Source organism: Ovis aries, chromosome 16 (genome assembly GCF_016772045.2).
Source record: "Ovis aries strain OAR_USU_Benz2616 breed Rambouillet chromosome 16, ARS-UI_Ramb_v3.0, whole genome shotgun sequence".
Classification (NCBI taxonomy): domain Eukaryota; kingdom Metazoa; phylum Chordata; class Mammalia; order Artiodactyla; family Bovidae; genus Ovis; species Ovis aries.
This window is the reverse complement of record NC_056069.1, coordinates 35,701,119-35,722,223: the sequence shown is the minus strand read 5'-3', so window position 1 is coordinate 35,722,223 and position 21,105 is coordinate 35,701,119. Positions and strand designations below refer to the sequence as shown.

General features: G+C 41.1%; 1 protein-coding gene across 4 annotated transcripts in view; it reads left to right on the top strand.

Moving 5' to 3' along the window:
* OSMR (oncostatin M receptor) overlaps positions 1-21,105 on the top strand; it is a 66,362-nt gene that overhangs the window by 8,261 nt on the left and 36,996 nt on the right. For 3 of the 4 annotated variants that reach the window (XM_060400481.1, XM_060400482.1, XM_004017030.5), the window contains exons 2-3: positions 8,353-8,438; positions 17,418-17,590. In XM_060400481.1, the coding sequence (XP_060256464.1) occupies positions 8,366-8,438; positions 17,418-17,590 (246 nt within the window). In that variant the 5' untranslated portion in view covers positions 8,353-8,365. Of the gene's footprint in view, positions 1-7,845; positions 8,020-8,352; positions 8,439-17,417; positions 17,591-21,105 lie in introns of those variants that run through there. The other variant, XM_060400480.1, reaches the window with a different exon arrangement.

Genomic DNA, 21,105 nt, shown 5'->3' with positions numbered 1-21,105 from the left:
ATTTTGCCTTCTTGCATTTCTTTTTCTTGGGGATGGTTTTGGTCACTGCCTCAATGAGTAGCAGTGCTTACTTTTTCAAACTCTTACCAATGCTAAGTATTAAGTCTTCTAAGTCAGCTTTGCCAATTGGACAGCACACAGACATACACACAGATATAAACAATTGCAGCTTTAATTTGCATGTATTTAATTATTAGTGACAGTGTCTAGTTTTCTGTTTTTATTTTTGGTTATTAATATTTCTTTCTCTTTTATAAATCACATAATCATGTCATTTATCAGTTTTTCTTTGGAGTTTCTTATCTTTTTCTTATTGATTTCTAAGAACTTTATATATATTAGGGACATAACCCTGTGACATGAATATTGAAACTATTGTTCCCAGTTTGGTTTTAGACCTATTCTATGTCTAAAATATTTTCAGTGTTCATTTGATTGTTGTAGCAGTCTTTACTTTTGCTCCTGGTTTCATGTCATGCTTGGCAGATTATACAAATATTCACCTATGTATTACTCAAGTAATTTTTCTTCCGTTTTTGCTGAGACATAATTAAACACTTTATAAGTGTAGAGTATATGATAATGATTTTACTTACATGCATCATGAAATGTTTATCACAGTAAGTTCAGTGAATATCCATTATCTCATATAGATACAAAATTAAAGAAATAGAAAAAATTTTTCCTTGTGATGAAAACTCTTAGGATTTTCCTCTTTTAACAATTCTCATGTATAACATGAAACACTGTTAATGATCTTTATCATGCTTGTATTTATTTATCTTATACATAAATACATCCCATGTATTTATTTATCTTATAACTGGAAGTTTGTACCTTTTGACTGCATTACCCAGTTCTCCCTACCCCTACCTTCTGCCTCTGATAACCACAAAATCTGATATTTTTTTCATAATAGTTTGTTTGTGAAGTGTAATCAGCGTTCCGCACTATGTTAGTTCCTGGTATGCAACATGGTTATTCAGTATTTCTATACATTTCTAAATGATCACCATGATTAAACCTAGTCATCTGTCACCAAAGATATTACATTGTTATTGACTATATTCACCGCACTGTCCATTTCGTGTCTGTGGCTCATTTATTTTGCAACAGGAAGCTTGTGTGTCTGAATTTCCCTCATCCATTTCCCTCCTCTTCTCCCCGCTTCCCTCAGGTGACCGCCTGTTTGTTTTCTGTATCTGTGACTTTGTTTCTGTTTATAAATTACCTATGTTCATTTTTTAGATTCCACATACAAGTAAAATCATATAGTATTTGTCTTTCTCTGACTTGTTTCGCTTATAATAATCTGTAGCTCCATTCCTGTTATTGCAGATTCCGAGATGTAGTTCTTTTCTCTGGCTGAGTAATATTCCATTATGTGTACATGCCACATCTCCTTATTACATTTATCTATTGATGAGCGTTTAGGTTGCTCCCATGGCTTGACTAGTATAAATAGTGCTGCAATGAACTAGGGGTACTTATATCTTTTCAAATTAGTATTTTTGTTTCCTTCAGATAAATACTCAGAAATGAATTTGCTTCTTCATAGCAGGCTTCCCTGATAGCTCAGATGGTAAAGAATCTGCCTGCAATGCAGGAGACCCAGGTTTGATCCCTGGGTGAGGAAGATCCCCTGGAGAAGGGCATGGAAACCCACTCCATTATTCTTGCCTGGAGAATCCCAGGGACAGAGGAGCCTGGTGGGCTACAGTCCATGAGGTTGCAAAAGCTTGGACAAGGCTGAGCAACTAACACTTTCACTTTCATGGTAGTTCTAATTTTTAATTTTTAGACTAACCGCCAAGCTCTTTTCTATAGTGGCTGCACCAATTTACATTCCCATCAACAATTCAAGAGAATATGTATACTTATGAATGATTCACTTTATTGTTGGGCAGAAACCAATGCAACATTGTAATCAAGTATCCTCTAATTAAAGCTAAAATTTTTTAAAAAATGCAAGAAGTTTCCTTTTCTCCACATTCTCATCAGCATTTACGTTCTTACAGTTGTGAGGTGATATCTCCTTGTAATTTTGATTTGTATTTCGCTGATGTTTAGTGATGTTGATCATCTTTTTCCGTGCCTGTTGGCCATCTGTATGTCTTTGGAAAAATGTCCACTTAGACTCTCCACTCATTTTTTAATTGTGTGGTTTTTTTTTTTCTTTTGATGTTGAATTGTATGGGTTCTCTGTTTATTCTAGTAAATTTAATGGTCTTGCATTTTTATCTTTGTTCATCTGGATTTTATTTTGTTGAAGGAAATGAAGCTATACCAATAATGATCAAACCAACATTAATTGGGCTTACTATCTGTATGATCTCATAATCTGATTTGATCCTCATGGCAATCCTATGAGGTAGGTTATTTAATCTTATTTCATAGAAAAGAAAATGAAAGCCCAGGTGATTTAAGTAACTTGCCCATCATCATACAGTTAGTAAGTGCCGAAAGGGGGATTGACTCTAAATAGTCTATGTCAGAGTACCTGTACATAACTATTACAGCTTCCTTTTCCCACACATGTCTGGGTTAGTACCATTTGGGGGAATAATGTATTTTTTCAAATGAAGTATCACCTTTGGCATTTACCAAATGCTTGCATATTCTTTGGGTCCAGGTTTTGCAGTTCTTTGACTTCACGTACAACAGAGACTCACCTTTACTCCTAGCTGGAATCACAACTAAATGTTGCTTTTAAAAAGCAAATGAGCAGTGTGTGAGTTAGTTGAGCCTCATAACTGAGGACTGATCTTACAAAACTGGTAGAAACACTTACCTGGGTAGTGTTGCTGGTGCTTTTACTGGTGCTTTTATTATACATGTAGTATTTATACTGGGTAGGTTTAGAGAGCAAGGGAGAAGCGCCTGAACCCTGGGCATACCTCTGGAGGAGGAAGGGATGGTGAAATTGGAGTGAAATTACCCTGTCGGTTACCAGCCCTACACTGCAACAGTGGAGGCCCTTGCAAAGGCAGAGTGTTACTCGCTCAGTCGTGTCCGACTCTTGACAACACCATGGACTTTAGTCCTCCAGGTTCCTCTATTCATGGGATTCTCCAGGCAAGAATACTGGAGTGGGTTGCCATTCCCTTCTCCAGGGGATCTTCCCGACCCAGGGATTGAACCTAGGTCTCCTGCATTACAGGCAGATTCTATACCTTCTGAGCCACCAGGGAAGTCCATTCAAAGGCAGGGCTCTTTTAAAAGCTGTAAGAAGAATTAGACCTGGCAAATGTGGGGTTTCTCTAAGAAGTGAGCAACTGTTTGTACTGCCATGTAGGACTCTTCCATAATGTACACACACTGGGCACATATCCTGTTTCAACAGCTTCTTTCTTTAAAATAGTATTTGCATATAACATCATCAGGGCATCGAGCCAGTTTTGAAGAGGTTGGCAACACACCCATGTTCTTGGGAAGCAAGTGACTGATTAAACTGCTTCTCATGGGGATTATTTGCAGTGGGGAAACTTCCCAGGAATAAATACTTCAGTAATGACTGAATAAGAAGCACTGATGAAGAGAGACAGATTTTTCAAAATCCGTGCTTTTACTACACATGTAGTATTTATACTGAGGGATGTTCAAAGGCCATCTTCTTTTTGCAAAGAGACAAGATTTGAATGAGAAGTTCTACAAAAAAGTGGGTGATTTTTCTTTTCTTTCCTCCCATTTTCCCCCCAGAGAAGGAATGTCAGTGAAAGACATGTATGAATTAGGCAACATTTGACAACAGAAAATGTAGACAGGTCTGAAAAGGAATCTCTTTTAATTAAAATTTAACACAAAGAAGAAAGAATGCAAGAAAATTGGTACAAGTTTTTACTCATTAAATGGATATTGACTGGGTAGCAACTATATTCTGGAACTGTGCTAGACAGTGGGGAATAAGATCCAAGCCTGTCCTCAGGCACTCATAGTCTGGGTGGGAATAATGGATATCTGAAAAATAGAAATAAAGAAAAGATTTGGTCTATATCCATTAATCCTATAGTCCTAATGACAGGTACAAACTATACACTACAAACTTATCTACATAAAATAGATAAGCAACAAGGAATTACTGTGTAGCACAGAGAACTATATTCAATACCTTATAATAATCTATAATGGAAAATAATTTGACTATATATGTGTGTGTGTGTAGCCAAATTGTCTGCTATATACCTGAAACTTATATTTCCATTTTAAAACACTAGGATTTTAAAAAAAAGAGAGAGAGAAATAACATATTGCTGATGGGGAGGAGAAGGGACAGTTAGGGAGCTGGGGATGGACATGTAGACACTGCTACATTTAAGATGGACAACCAACAAGGACCTACCATAATAGTACAGGAAACTGCTCAATGTTAGGTGGCAGCCTGGATAGGAGGGGAATTTAAGGGAGAATGGATACGCGTACATGTATGGCTGAGTCCCTTGCCTGTTCACCTGAAGCTGTCAAAACAGTGTTGATTGCCTATACCCCAATATAAAATTAAAAATTTTTTTAAAAGAGAGAGAGAACAGATTTGAATAAGGACAAAGTCATGCAGTTGAGGCAGAAAAGTATTTTTCCTGTGTGAATTCTACCACCTCATACATCCAGACTTCCTTTTCTCATTGCAAATTGGATGCAGCCTTGCTCCTCCCTCACAGCTGTAGAGAGAGAAAGCCTGTTGAATGAATGGGAGGACTGGGGAATTAAGCAGAGCTTTGGAGGAAAAACCAAGCCCTGAGTGCCCATTGGGGGAACGTGCCAAGCGGCCGGCTGATGCCGGACACGCCAGCCCTCATCCTTGAGGTGATGTAGGAGAGCTTAGCCTGGTCCCAGGTTTTTGTTTGGATCTGGTCAGGGGGCGTGGTACACAGTGTGACGTGCCCCAGAACTACATGCTCGGACCTCTTTCTCTTTTCTGTCTGTTCTCCTCTTGGAGATCATCCAGGCCTGTGGCTTTATACGTGTGCACTGAAAACCCCTGGGTTTGTCCCCCTGAGCCAGGACCCCTTCCATGGACTCCACACTGTGTAGCTAGCTGGCTACTTGACATCTCATTTGAATATCAAGTAAGCATCTCAAGTTAAGATGTCACAAATTCAGTCCTTGATACAGCCGACTAAATCATTCTTGTGCTTCTCCATTAATGGTGATTCCATTTTCCAGGCATGCAGTCCAGAATTCTGAGAGCCATCCGTGATGTCTCAGTTTGTCAGCGCCCCACACGTTCTGCCAGCCCTGTCTGTAAATCTCTCCCAAATTTCATCACCCTTCCCACTGCTGCTGCCGTCCCTCCACCCCTGGGGTCTAAGCCAGCATCAGTCTCCCATGTACCACAGCCTGAGCTTGCTCCTGCCACTCTTGCCCCGTTCAGTCTCTTCTCATTAAGGGTCCTTCCTATGCAAGACCATGTTACTCCTTTGTTTAAAACTCACCAGCAGCTCCCATCTCACTCCGAGCAGAAGCCAAAGCTTCTAAAGTGTTTTCCCTGCCTGCTGTCCCTTTCTGTGTGCTGTCGGATTTCTCCTGTCACTCACCTCCTTGCCCCCTCCAAGCCCCGGCTCTGTGTCGTGTCTTGAATATGCCCAGCGCTCAGCACCTCAGGATGTTTGCACAGCTCACCCTCACCTCCAGCCTTTTCACTCTGTTGTGGGGGTCTCACAGGTCAGCAGCTGATGCACTCAGAATTGGATCACCCGAGGAAGACTGACGTAGAAGGGGTGGAGGGGAACGGCGTGGGCTGTGCGTCCAGTCACCTGGGGCCTTGGATAAGAGTTCCTGGTGTTTTTCGCACAGTGTCAGGCTCTGTGCCTGCAGGAAACCTGTTCACAGGGCATTTCCCAGAGGGGGCTCCACAGCAGGGAGGAGTGCCTCAGGGCTCCCTGGAAGGTTCTTCCTCATGACTCTTGTTCGGCAGGTTTCGATAAACGTTACTGATTTTACCGGAAGATTTTCAGACAACAGCTAGAACTCCTAGTCCTTCTCCAAAACGTCCTGAGTGGTCTGGAGCCTGCAGTATCTGGACGGTGGCTGCCTAGTCACAACACTGGACAAAACCACTTTGCTGTGTGCAGGCGGTGACCACTGGGTCACAGCTGCTGCCTGTCCAGTGGGTTGTGAAACCATGCCTGTGAAAACTGATGAAAAGAAAGCCAGGACATTCGATGGCAGCTGAAACTGAGGTCCCCAGCTTCACAACCAGCCATGTGTGAGATGGTGGGAAAGGGCAGGGCTTCAGACAGGACTGTCCTGCTGATTCTACCCAGACCACAGACATACGTCCTTTGTAAATTACCATACCTTCAATTCTGTTATATGACAGCTTGTGTTCTTTAGTTTCTGGTTACGCTTAACTGGTAGGTGGCCTCTGACTCCTAGTTTTAAGTTTCTTTGCCCCATGACTTGTTTAATTTTTGTGACTTGGTAAATATTTGATTTACTGAGACTCCACCTTTTAAGAAGCATCTTAACTAGCCCTTTCATGCGGGGGACACAAGGCAGCATGCGTCCTACCCCTGGAATTACCTGCTTTTGAATTGAGGAGATGAGTGAGGAAACAGCAACCCCCTCCAGTATTCTTGCCTGGAGAATCCCGTGGACAGAAGAGCCTGGCGAGCTACAGTTCATAGGGTTGCAAAAAGTGGGACACAGTTGAAGCAACTTAGCAAGCACGCTCTTCTCATGGTGGTGGGTCCTTGTGTTCCTTGTGTGACATAACATGCTAGGAGGATGGGACCCTGTGCTGTAGACCAGGATTGGGTGGATATTTAAATGCACAGTGAGTGTCAAAACCCCACTGTGGCATTTTCCTTTGCCTTCACTTTGGTTTTCAGCAGAAACTCAGTCTTCCTCCCGGCTTTGACACTCAGTTGTAGTAGGAACCCATCTGAAGTTGTCTGTAGAGATTTCAGCAGGGTGTGAATGACCTGTTGTCAAAAGTTGAAGTAGCAGAAAGTGGTGCTTAAAGGATCGGGAAGAAAAGCTGTCGTTTGCAGACTTTTGCTCCTGGGTAAGCAGATCTGACCACTCGGGAGTAATTGACTGGTTTGGTTTACCCTCTTCCTGTCTTCACTGTTGTTGCAATTTCTTGTAAAATGCTGTTTGAAGAAAACAAATGGATAGTGTGGGCAGTGAAAATGGATGATCTGGTTCACAGAACATCTAGCTTTTGATGACCCTAAGCAGACTAGATGGAGGTAAAAGTTGACTTTGAATTTTTCTTTGCTTCTCTCTGCGATGAGTCAGAGTTTGCAGTAGAAAAGTGAAATTCAGTACTTCCCCTGACTAACTGTATTATTAAGTGAAGAACATATTAGCCTTCTTGAGACCATCCAGCTTATTCGCTGTGCCCTCACATTGTACAACGGTCAGAGGACCTGATGAATCAGCAGAGCTCTTTTGGCCTGTAGTTCATAACCCTCTTGGAAGGCAAGAGCACCGGAAGTTCTCTTGAAAAAGAACAATGCCACTCTGCCTGTCCCCTTCAGAGACATGTGTGCGTTTCTCTCAGGTGACGTTTTAAGGAGAGAGACAGGAAAGAGGGGAGATGACTCCCCTGCAAGGAATCAATTCGAATGGAGCTCTTCTGAGAGTGTGGCTGGGTTTTTGTGCTTTATCTTTCTTCACCAAACTTTGCCTGGTGTGAAGAGATTGGTGACTCCTTACCTGATGCCACACAGCCTCAGCGTCCCATCTGGGAAAGCTGCCCTGGGCTGGGGCGTGACCTGCTGCTTTCTGACCTCGGCTGGCTGGGCTGGAGCAGCGCAGGTGACTCACCTCCGCCTCCTGTGTTACTCATCCTCCTTTTGGGTCCAATAGAATAGCCCAGAAATGTACTTTTTACGCCAGAGGCGGAAACACAAAACAGCAAGAGGAAATACATAAGGTCTTTTGAGGCCTAGGCTCCAAGAGGACACACTGTCACTTCTGCCTCATTTATGAGCCAGAGCAAGTCAGATGCAGCAGGAAAATCAGCTCATCGCGGGGTGGGGGTGGAAGAGGACTCCAAATTCACAGTGACAAGGGGTGTGGATATAAGGAGGAGAGGAGAGTGGGAGCCCTTCTAAAATTTACCTATTCGTTTTTATTTGTGTGGCTGCATCGGGTCTTCGTAGCAAAATGAATGATCTTTGGTTGCAGAGCGAGGGCTTAGTTGCCCCACCTCATGTGGGATCTTAGTTCCCCAGACAAAGATTCTAACCCTCATCCCCTACATTGGAAGGTGGATTCTTAACCATGGGACCACCAGGAAAGTCCCAGAATGGAAGCCTTTAATGTCATTATCTTCCACAATAGGTTCAAAGAAACCTGCTCACATCTAAAATTAAATTTCTCTTCTTTGTAATTCATCTTTTTCAGGAGACGAGGCCCTATGGCTCTCTTTGCAGTCTTGCAGACAACATTCCTCTTGACATTGCTGCCCTTGAGAACTTACCAAAGTGAAGGTAAGAAGTGGAAAGAACAATAAAGAAAAAAAAAATCACACAGAAAAAAAAAACCAAGGTAATTGGTGCTTTGGAGAAAAATGAACAGGTTATTTTTATTTGGGAATTACCGGGAATTGGTGAATAGCAGTGAGTGATTTAGTCTCCACCTTCCTGATCTTAATGGCTCATTTTAGTAAGTTACACCTTAACCCTGATTTCTTGGCCAATGGAAACTTGTCAGCAGACTTAATCCCTCAGCATTTCATGATCAATATATGATCCATGGCCATTGGCAGAGGAGTTCTTTCTGTGCTTGGTGTGTAGAAATGGGTTATGTGATCAGAGTTAGAACAAGTTGGAATGTCCTAATTCATTGAGAGGCCGTTGCCACCACGGTAATATGCTAAGTGCTGAAATGCTGTTTATAGCTAAAGAAATAGTATTTGTCTCTTAGCTACTGCAAGGAGATCCAACCAGTCCATTCTAAAGGAGATCAGTCCTGGGTGTTCTTTGGAAGGACTGATGCTAAAGCTGAAACTCCAATACTTTGGCCACCTCATGCGAAGAGTTGACTCATTGGAAAAGACTGGTGCTGGGAGGGATTGGGGGCAGGAGGAGAAGGGGACTACAGAGGATAGTTGGATGGCATCACCAACTCGATGGACGTGAGTTTGGGTAAACTCCAGGAGTTTGTGATGGACAGGGAGGCCTGGCGTGCTGCAATTCATGGGGTCCCAAAGTCGGACACGACTGAGTGACTGAACTGACCTGAACTTACCCAGTGAAGGTGCGCGTGTGTATGCTCGGTCACTTATTAAAGTATAGTTAATATAAAGTATACATACTATAGTATGTGTAGTATAAGTATAAATGTAAATATATACACTTATATATAATACATAAATATTTATACTACACATACTATAGTATGTATACTTTATATTAAGTATAAATAGAAATATAAATACTTATGTTGTATATAATACATATATATTTATACTACACATACTATAGTATGTATACTTTATATTAACTATACTTTAATAAGTATACTACATAACAAATCTCATTCTCCAGAGCAGAGAATGGTGGGCTATAGTCCTTAGGGTCACATAGAGTTGGATACGACTGAAGTGACCGAGCATACACACACACACCTTTACTGGGTAAGTTCAGGTCAGTTCACATGTATTATATATAACATAAGTGTACATGGACTTCCCTGGTGGCTCAGAGGTTAAAGCGTCTGCCTCCAATGCGGGAGACCTGGGTTTGATCCCTGGGTCGGGAAGATCCCTTGGAGAAGGAAATGGCAACCCACTCCAGTATTCTTGCCTGGAGAATCCCATGGATGGAGGAGCCTGGTAGGCTACAGTCCATGGGGTCGCAAAGAGTTGGACACGACTGAGCAACTTCACCTCACCTCACCTCATCTAAGTGTATATGCTAGGAAATAATACTATATATACTTATTAAAGTACATATACATTAATAAGTTTACTTTAGCATATATATTAAAATAATACAATATATGATGAGAGTTTTTACCTTTAATGTTAGTTTTTTTAGAAATAACATCATATTTTATGGCTGCAAGCTCTCCCATCTTACGAATGGGCCACAATTTGTTTCCTTAAGTGTGTTGGAACCAGATGGAGAAACTGTTGGGGAAAGTAGGAGAGCCTTTGACTAAGTCTATAGCTATCTGGTTCTAAGCCCGCTTTTTTTGGCCATACTGCAATACTGTGTTGTCGAGAGCTAGGCCAAGAGTCCTGTGTCCCAGTTGGGTTCTGTGACCTTGGGAAAGTCACTTCCCTTTTTTCAGCTTCAATTTATTCCTCTGAAAAACACTGGAACTGGACTGAGTCACCTCCGAGGTCTCTCTGTCTCTCTGACTTTCCCTTGCCATTTCCCACCATTTCCCAAGGATGTCCTAGATTGCTTTCCACTCAGTTATTTCTGACTGCTGTCTGCCGAGTACCTGAGTCAAGCTCCTCTTTGTCTAAAGCATCACAGAACAGCCTTCTAGAGCTTCCTGAAGCACTGGTGGTATAGGGTAGGTGACTCACTGATTCAGTATTCAGTCACAGAGTGTCTGCACTGGGACAGGGGTGTTACACTCTTGATTTCAGCAAGATGAGTAAGACTTAGTGCCACCTCTGTTCAGCTCATGGTCTGCGGGGAGACAAACACCAAACAGGCTATGATCGCGTGCTGTGATCAGGGTTCAAAGATGGGGTGGGAAAAGCTGCAATGGGAAGAAGAGACCGCCAGGAAGGACGAGTTATTGGTGAGGGGCTGCTGGTCAGGCAGGCACTTGAGATCGTGCTGGTGCTGTGCCGGATCTGTCATTTGAGAGCTGCCGTGGCTAAGACGTTGTGCCAAGTTCTGGGGACTAGAGTTCATTCCAGGATGCATAAGACTCTGCCCTCCCGGAAATGTGAATCTCAAGTGAGACTGACTGAACAGATGACCATACCATACAAGCAGGGTGAAATGAGGGCTAGGAGAGGTGGGCTGATTTTGTGTGCACTCTGCTTCTCTACACAGTTATTAAAAATCCAACCCCCGCCCCCATTCCATAAGGGTTCTGCCTTTTCATTTTCCTAAGTCTCCCTTTAGTTCACTTCCTAAATCTCCCTTTGGCTCACAGAGTTAGGGAGAGAATGAATAGCAGCTGTTGCTTTCTGCTGTCTTTAATTAAAAAATTGAGACATTTTATTCACAAAGGAGATAAAACCTCTAATCAAATAATGATAGAGGATGACTGTCCTGTTGGGCTTTGAATGTTCAGGAATCCCAACTTATTTCATTTACCTTTGAATGAATGGGGCATGATAACTAATTCCCTCTGCCCAAACTTGTTAAGAATCAGAATGCCAATTTATTAAGTGGGGAGTGAAACATAGAAATATAACCGGGACTCAGCCTTTTGGTGCAGATCAACTCAGAAGACTAAATTATGCATTCTGAAGTGTCATCTTAGTGAAGTGAACTGGATATCTTAAAGGAATATTTCTCTTAAAATCTAGCATATCATATGGTTTTGAAAATTATACATGTTTTCTGGAGAACATTTGCAAAGTACAGAAAAGCATAAAACAAGAAAATTAACACCAACATGATGTTGTAAGGTGATTATCCTCCAGTTAAAAATTAAAATCACTCAACCTCACCATCCAGAAATATTGACTGTTAACATTTTAGTTTTAGTTTTCTTTATAGCTTTTTAAAAATAATGGAGGTGCTTTAAAAAATATAAAATGGGGTTATAGTTCAATGTGATTTTTTAAATGTATGAAAAAGTTCAGGAAAAACTTACGATTAAAACTTGGCAGTGGAGTGAGAGTGGAATTGGTAGGGAATTCCATATCTGTATTGGTTGAATATTTTTATCATGATCATGTATATTTTAAAAATAATGTTTATTGATGTGGAATTTATATAACATAAAATTACCAGTTTATGATTACAGTGGCATTTAATATGTTCAAAATTTTTTGCATTTACCACTTCTATATAGTTCCAAAATTTTTTTGTTGTCTCCAAAGAAAACACTATAATCATTAATCAGTTATCCCCATTGCTCCCTCCCTTGGCTCCTGGCAACCTTCAGTCTGCTTTATCTCTCTGTGGATTTAACTGTTCAGAATGTTCCATGTGAACTGAACCATACCATACGAGACTTTTGTATCTGGCTTCTTTTGCTTAGTGTAGCGTTTTCAAGGTTCACCTGATTTGTAGCATGTATCAGTACTTCATTCTTTCTTCAGTTCAGTAGCCCAGTTGTGTCCGACTCTTTGTGACCCCGTGGACTGCAGCACGCCAGGCTTCCCTGTCCATCACCAACTCCTGGAGCTTACTCAGACTCACGTCCATCGAGTTGGTGATGCCAACCATCTCATCCTCTGTCATCCCCTTCTCTTCCTGCCTTCAATCTTTCCCAACATCAGGGTCTTTTCTAATGAGTCCATTCTTCGCATCAGGTGACCAAAGTATTGCAGCTTCGGCTTCAACATCAGTCCTTCCCATGAATATTCAGGACTGGTTTCTTTCAAAACTGATTGGTTTGACCTCCTAGCAGTCCAAGAGACTCTCAAGAGTCTTTTCCAATACCACAGTTCAAAAGCATCAATTTTTTGGTGCTCACCTTTCATTATGGTCCAACTCTTACATCCATACATGACTACTGGAAAAACTATAACTTTGATTATATGGACCTTTGTCGGCAAAATAATGTTTCTGCTTTTTAATATGCTGTCTAGATTTGTCATAGCTTTTCTTCCAAGAGCAAGTGCCTTGTAATTTCGTGGCTGCAGTTACCATCTGCAGTGATTTTGGAGCCCCCCAAAATAATCTCTCACTCTTTCCATTGTTTCCCCATCTATTTGCCATGAAGTAATGGGACAGGATGTCATGATCTTAGTTTTCTGAATGTTGAGTTTTAAGCCAACTTTTTCACTCTCTCACTTTGATCAAGAGGTTCTTTAGTTCTTCTTGGCTTTCTGCTATAAGGGTGGTATCATCTGCATATCTGAGGTTATTGATATTTCTCCCAGCAATCTTGATTCCAGCTTGTGCCTCTTCCAGCCCAGCGTTTCTCATGATGTACTCTGCATAGAAGTTAAATAAGCAGGGTGACAGTATACAGCCTTGATGTACTCCTTTCCCGATTTGGAACCAGTCTGTTGTTCCATGTCCAGTTCTAACTGTTGCTTCTTGACCTGAATACAGAGGCAGGTTAGGTGGTCTGGTATTCCCATCTCTTTCAGAATTTTTCACAGTTTGTTGTGATCCACACAGCCACTGTCAATGGCTTTGGCATAGTCAATAAAGCAAAAGTAGATGTTTTTCTGGAACTCTCTTGCTTTTTCAATGATCCAATGGATGTTAGCAACTCACTCTCTGGTTCCTCTGTCTATTCTAAGTCCAGCTTGAACATCTGGAAGTTCACGGTTCATGTACTGTTGAAGCCTGGGTTGGACAATTTTGACCATTACTTTACTAGTGTGTGAGATGAGTGCAATTGTGTGGTAGTTTGAACATTCTTTGGCATTGCCTTTATTTAGGATTAGAATGAAAGCTGATCTTTTCCAGTCCCATGGCCACTGCTGATTTTTCCAAATTTGCTGGCATATTGAGTGCAGCACTTTCGCAGCATCATCTTTCAGGATTTGAAATAGCTCAACTGGAATTCTATCACCTCCACTAGCTTTGTTTGTAGTGATGCTTCCTAAGGCCCACTTGACATCACATTCCAGGATGTCTGGCTCTAGGTGAGTGATCACACCATTGTGATTATCTGGGTCATGAAAATATTTTTTGTATAGTTCTTCTGTGTATTCTTGCCACCTCTTCTTAATATCTTCTGCTTCTGTTAGGACCATACATTTCTGTCCTTTATTGTGCCCGTCTTTGCATGAAAATTTCCCTTGGTATCTCTAATTTTCTTGAAGAGATCTCTAGTCTTTCCCATTCTGTTGTTTTCCTGTCTTTCTTTGCATTGATCGCTGAGGAAGGCTTTCTTATCTCTCTTTGCTATTCTTTGGAACTCTGCATTCAGATGGGTATATCTTTCTTTTTCTTCTTTGCCTTTAGCTTCTCTTCTTTTCTCAACTATTTATAAGTCCTCCTCAGACAACCATTTTGCCTTTTTGCATTTCTTTTTCTTGGGGATGGTCTTGATCACTGCCTCCTGTACAGTGTCAGAAATCTCCATCCATAGTTCTTCAGGCACTCTATCATATCTAATCCCTTGAATCTGTCACTTCCACTGTATAATTGTAAGGGGTTTGATTTAGGTTGTACCTAAATGGTCTAGTGATTTTCCCTACTTTCTTCAATTTAAGCCTGAATTTTGCAATAAGGAGTTCATGATCTGAGCCACAGTCATCTCCTGGTCTTTTTTTGCTGACTGTAGAGGGCTTCTCCATCTTTGGCTGCAAAGAATAGAATCAGTCTGATTTTGGTTTGGACCATCTGGTGATATCCGTGTGTAGAGTCTTCCCTTGTATTTCAGGTTATGCATATACCACGGTATGTTTGTCCATTCATCTGCTGATGGTCATTTGGGTTGTTGTCACCTTTTCACTGTTGTGAATAGTGCTGCTACAAACATTTGTGTATAAATAATTTAAGTCTTGCAGTTCTTTAGAATATATACATAGGAGTGAAATTATTGGGTCATATGGTGACTTTAACTTTGTGAGGAACTTTCAAAATGTTTTCTTCAGTTCCAAAGTCTTTTTACACTCCCACCTTGATATACAAAGGTTTTAATTTCTCCACATCCTCACCGATGCTTATTTCCATGTTTTAAATTATAACCCTCCTTGTGAGTATAAGATAGTATCTATGGTTTTGATCTTCATTTCCTTAATGATTAATGATGTTGAAAGTCTTTTCGTGTGCTGATTGGCCATTTGTACATCTTTGGAGAAATGCCTATACAAGTCATTTGTCTGTTTTTAAAATAGAGTTGTTTGTCTTTTAGCTGTTGAGTTGTCAGAGTTCTTTTAAATTTTGGAAACTAGATGAGTGATTTGCAAAATATTTTCTCCATTTTTAGTTTTCCTTTCCACCCTTTTGACAATGTCCTTAGATGCACAGAAGTTTTTAATTTTGATAAAGTTCCATTTGTCTGTTTTTTTTTTTTCTTTTTTGATTCATGCTTTGGCATCATATCTAGGGACCCAATGCCAAATCCAAGGTCATGGGAGTCCAGAGATTCTAATTGGTATCCTAACCATTCCCAGCATCTGATCTATAAAATTCACAAAGGATGGGTATCTTTCTGGGAAAATAGTCGTTGATGGCTAATAACTTGGATTTTATGGCCATTCTTGTTAACTTTGCTTCCATAGAATGAATTTTCTGAAATTATTTTTCTAAATTCTGAGGATAAAACCTTACTTAGATCCTGACACTGTCTATCACGTGGACCATTAACATGGAGAACTTCTTGCTTGTATCCACCAAGAATACTTATCAACCTTTCTGGCTAGGCCCAGAGCCCCATCCTTATCATCTGTATCCTGAACTTGGCAGGACATGATGGGAGCCACACTTCTCAGACATTCTAGTCCATGTGACCTTTGATTGGGCGAGGTGTTCCTGCCTTCACAGTTGGGGAGCAGTGCGATAAAGGCTTGTTATTAAAGAGATCCATTCTTAAGTTCCAGGTCGCTAAGTGTACATTGTTTAAGCTATCGAACTTGAGTTTTCTCATCTATAAAAAATGACTGTCTCAGTTTTACAGTGGGCATTTCATGAGAAAAAATACGCAAAGCACCTAGCACCATGCCTGATAAACTTTATGTGCTCGATCTTATTGTTGCTGTTATTTATTTTTGACCTCCCTGTGAGAAAAATACAGGCTTCCCAGGTGACTCAGGGGTAAAGAATCTGCTTGCTAATGCAGGGCATGTGGGTTCCATCCCTGGGTCAGGAAGATCCCCTGGAAGAGGGCATGGCCACCCACTCCAGTATTCTTGCCTGGAGAATTCCGCAGACAGAGGACCTGGAGGGCTACAGCCCATGAGGTCACAAGGAGTTGGATACGACTGAGCAAGCACATGTGCACAGCGTGAGAAAAGCAGCTCATGTAGAAGGACCGTTTGGGAAGGTTTTTTTTCAGTATTAGAGATTCATGCCATTGTTATTCTCAAAAGAAGGTAATCTCTTACCATTTAAACTAGGTGCCAGAGAGTCTCAGATCACTAGGGGGAAATCCCCAAAGAAGCAGAAAAATGAATGCTAAAAAGATACATGCTCCACCGTGAACCATCAGCTACCAGTTGATTTTGTCAATACACTCTTCATCTATTCAATACCTTTGCACCATTCCCAGTGTACTTTCAGTTAAGTGACTCAAGTGAAGTTGCTCAGTCGTGTCCAACTCTTTGTGACCCCATGGCCTGTAGCCTACCAGGCTCCTCCATCCATGGGATTTTCCAGACAAGAGTACTGGAGTGGGGTGCCATTTCCTTCTCCAGTGCACTTTAGATGGCCTCAAACCAACCAGTGAAGCCGATTGATTCAACAATACATAATTCTTTTTGAATCTGTATGGCATTTCCTCTACTTATGTAAAAAGTGATGTTTTGTTCTTCTCCCAGCATTAGTGGTGATCCCAGTCACTCCATCAGGGCAGATCCTCTCTCTGAGCTGTTTTCCAGCTCACTGACCTCAGCAAATCTGTCCTGTTTGAGTCTCTCCTCTTTGACAGACTCTATCCCACCATTAAACACTCTAAACTTGCAGTCACTCATTATTTCGTAGAAGTCTCTTGCGTCTCTCCACTAGGTTCCTTCCTTGAGATAGAAACCTTGTCATGATTATCTCATTTCACACTAGGTGTCTAATCTGATCCAAAGAGCCCAGTGAATTCTTGCCAGAGGTGTTTTAACTTCAGTGCATTGAGATTTAAGCAATAGCCTTTAGAGATGGGACTTGTTCTCATTTATAGCTGTTTAATAAAGTGTGAAATATTTGTTTAGGTTTTTTTGACCGCAAAGCATATAGGATCTTAGCTCCTCAACCAGGGGTTGAACTCACATCCCCTGCACTGGAAGACAAAGTCTTAACCACTAGATTGCCAGGGAAGTCTCGTAAACTGTGAAATAGTTCATAAAATATTCATTTTAGATGTCCAGAACTATGAAATTTATAGCAAAAAGCCCTCTTTTTTTATTCAGCCTCGTTATAAATGTCTAAACTATTTAGATTGTTCAATAAAGGATCCTTTTGTGTAACTGTCAATATATTAATTTGCTGTGTATCATTGAGCAACTTATTTCATTCATCTAGGGCTTTATTTCTTCATCTGCTGAGTGATTTCTAAATTCCCTCCAGCTTTTCAGTGTCTAATTCTAGAGTGTATATGTGAGCAGTGTTTTCCAAAGCTAAACAATGATGATATTGAACAGTTTAATTATCTGTGATTATTCAATCATACGCCTATTAAATGTTACTTCATATCGTGTTTTGGTCTTTCAGTCTTGTCTGAACCTTTACCGTTAACTCCTGAATCACTGAAGGTTTCCATCAATTCTACAAAGCAGTGTTTGCATTTACAATGGACTGTCCACAACCTTGATTATCATCAGGAATTAAAAATGGTTTTTCAGATACAGATCAGTAGATTTAAAGCATCCAATGTCATCTGGATGGTAAGTATTTTTATTCTTGGCTCAGTATTTTAAAAATCCTTTTCTAACACCATGATTTGTCTTTCATGACATCATCCCCCAAAATCCTAATCTGGAATCATTTTAGCAACTCAGAACAGTTCTAAATAATCACAGTTCTGTGTTTTTAGTTAAGAAGATCTGGGACAAATTAACATGACAATTTTAGTTTGGTAGGTTGGGTGGGTTGTGCTATAAAAATAGATCATTTTCTCAGTTCTTCTCTGTTCTCTATGAAAGCTGTTGGGGTCTATCCCTGTGAAGACTGGGTTCCAAAAATCCATGATCAACCATTCTATTCCTCTTCCTTCTTCCTTCTCTGCCTACCAAAGATTTTCCTAAATCAGATGTAATAGCTCGGCAGTTCTCATGTCAGTGTGGCTCTCAGGCAGTTTCTTTATTAATACTGTGCTGAAATACAAGGAAGAAAACGTTTTAGCATTTTCTCTTCTACCCAGCAAAGAGGTCCTCCATGGACCTTGTCGGAGAGTAACTTACCGTGTCCTTTGTTTCCTCACATGTGCCTTTTTCTATAGCAAATTAAATTAAGAAAATCCTGAACTCATACTCTTTTTGCCTTTGAATTATTTGGGATTGATGTTCTCTAGTCTGGTTTAAGTCATGGTTATGTCTGTTTTGCTTGATGCTTTCCCATTTGCTGCACTGGGGCACTTTGGTGGTTTCCTTCAATGACCATTTATGGTCCAGGGAGCCCTAGTAATCTATGCCCACATCATGATCATTTATTATCATGGGAGGTTGAGGGACAGTGAAATATCTTCTCACTGTAGGGAAACAGCATTTGCCTAGAGGGAAGTGAAATATGGATATTTTATTGGTGGGGACCTCTATTTGCAAGTGGACAGCTACTGTTCTCTCAGGCAGTGGAGGCATGGATACAGGGACCCAGAGGGTCAGTTCCTTTAGTAAAGCATAAAAGTCACTAACTTTAAAGGTTCCAGTTACTTTAATGATCCATCATCATCACCTTTGAGATCTGAATGAGTGGCCTAAATATCGTTCTGACTATTGATTTAAGGTTGATACCAGGTCTATAATTCTGTCCCTCAAAGGGCAGCTTCCTACCATGAGAGTTATTTGATGTTCCTTTTTTTATTTTTATTTTTTGTAAGGCCAAAAACAGTAGTTTATATGGAGTTTGTTAGGACTACAGGCCAGGAGACACAGATCTGAGAAACAATTACATTGTATTCCCTGGTTTTTAATTTTTTAAAAAAACATTTATTGAGACGTAGTATAATTGCTTTACAATGTTGTATTCGTTTCTGCTGTATAGCAGAGTGAACCAGCTATACATATGCATGTATCTTCTCTTTTTTGGATTCCCTTCCCATTTGGGTCATCAGAGAGCACTGAGTAGAATTCCCTGTCCTACAGGTTTTCGTTCACTATGTATTTATATGTAGGATGTATATATGTCAATTCCAATCTCCCAATGCATCCCACCCCCTCTTTCCCCCTTGGTGTCCATACGTTTGTTCTTTCCATCTGTGTCTCTATTTCTGCTTTGCAAATGGTTCATCTGTACCATTTTTCTAGATTGCATATAACAGCGGCGCTTGTATACAGCTATTCCCTCCCCAGCCCTTCCTCCCGTTATCCCTTTCACAGGGATAATTTTTGTATTTTTCATATTTTTTGTATTATTGATGGATACACTTGTTGATTTGGGCCTAGCACAGCATTGAGCAGAGGTCATGTTGAGGCTAAGAATTGCCTTGAAAAGAAATTTGAGTGGAGGGCTGGAGGAATTTGTGGAAGACTAGCACTTAACCCCATTAGTGAAAGTAACATTAACCATAGACCAGGTGGATCCCATTCTTTATTCTTCTAAAAGATGGTTCTTTTTGTTACCATAGTAAAGAAAATAATGGTAGGAAAGCCTAAACTGACAGTTGTTCACATCTGTTTAGACCTTTGATTCAGGTCCTAGTTCTCTTTTCAAGGTAAAAAGAGAAACCTTTTTCTTTCTTGCTAAGTAGGTTTCTTGCTGCTGAAATCTACTTGTAACCAACCACTGGCTGGAGGTGTTTGAGGGTAGAGTTTTGCCTTGTCCATTACATGGTTCCCATAACATCCAGCCCAGCCTGATCCCTAGGGCACAGAAAGGTTTGTGATGCTGCTTTTTTCTTTTTTTTGTCACTTATTCATTTGACAAAAGATAATCACACCTGCCCTATGCAGGTAAAGAAAAATCAGCTTTGACTTGAATAGTTTGCAGCACAGTTGAGAAGATAGTCCAGGACACACAGCAAACCTGCAATGACCTATCCCTGACCACGCACACACAGAACCCTCTCCCTTTGCCTACTGGCCTTGGGTGGTGTAGGACCCTCCATAGCCAGAGGAAGGAACAGCCCCTCTCCAGGCAGCTCTGTTTCTGACTGGAGCCCTGGGCTCCACCTGGGGGTTATGGCCACACACAGTCTTTCCCAGTCATCAGTTAACCATGCATCGCAGAACAGACGATGCCATGAGAAGCTGTTGTCTGAACCTCTCGGGCCTGCAGTCAAGGAAGAACCTAAGGGCCCCTCCACTTAAGGTTCAGAAAGCCAGCTGAGGGAGACTGCTTCTATCTGGACCATAATCTCCCTTCATAGGGCAGGTCCCTGAAATGCAACCTCCCTCTTGTTGAGAAGGAGCAGCTTCCTGTTCTCATGGCTCCGATAGTGTGTTCCCAAATAAGCCAATGGATAATAGTAAATAAATATATTTATTTATGTTACATTTATAAATTTATATTAAATATGTATTATAAATAAATAAAACAAGGCAAATAGATGGGAAAAAAGCTCCAAAATCACTGTGGATGGTGGCTGCAGCCATGAAATTAAAGGTACTTGCTCCTTGAAGAAAAGCTGTGACAAACCTGGACTGCATTACTTTGCCAACAAAGGGCTGTCTAGTCAAATCTATGGTTTCTCCAGTAGTCATGTATGGATGTGACAGCTGGACCTTAGAAAAGGCTGAGCACCAAAGAATCGATGCTTTCAAATTGCGACGTTGGAGAAGACTCTTCAGAGTCCCTTGGACAGCAAGGAGATCAAACCAGTCCATCCTGAAGGAAATTAACCCTAAGTAGGAGAAGGAAATGGCACCCCACTCCAGTGTTCTTGCCTGGAGAATCCCAGGGATGGTGGAGCCTGGTAGGCTGCCGTCTATGGGGTCGCACAGAGTCGGACACGACTGAAGCGACTTAGCAGCAGCAGCAGCATTCACTGGAAGGACTAGTGCGGAAGCTAAAACTCCAGTACTTTGGCCACCTGATGCTAAGAGCTGACTCATTGAAAAAGAACCTGATGCTGGAAAAGATTGAGTGCAGAAGGAAAATGGGGGTGACTGGGTGGGACTCAGTGGACATGAGTTTGAGCAAACTCTGGAAGATAGTGAAGGACAGAGGAGCCTGGTATGCTGCAGTTCATGGTGTCACAAAGAGTTGGATGTGACTTAGCAACTAAATAACAATAACAGATAAA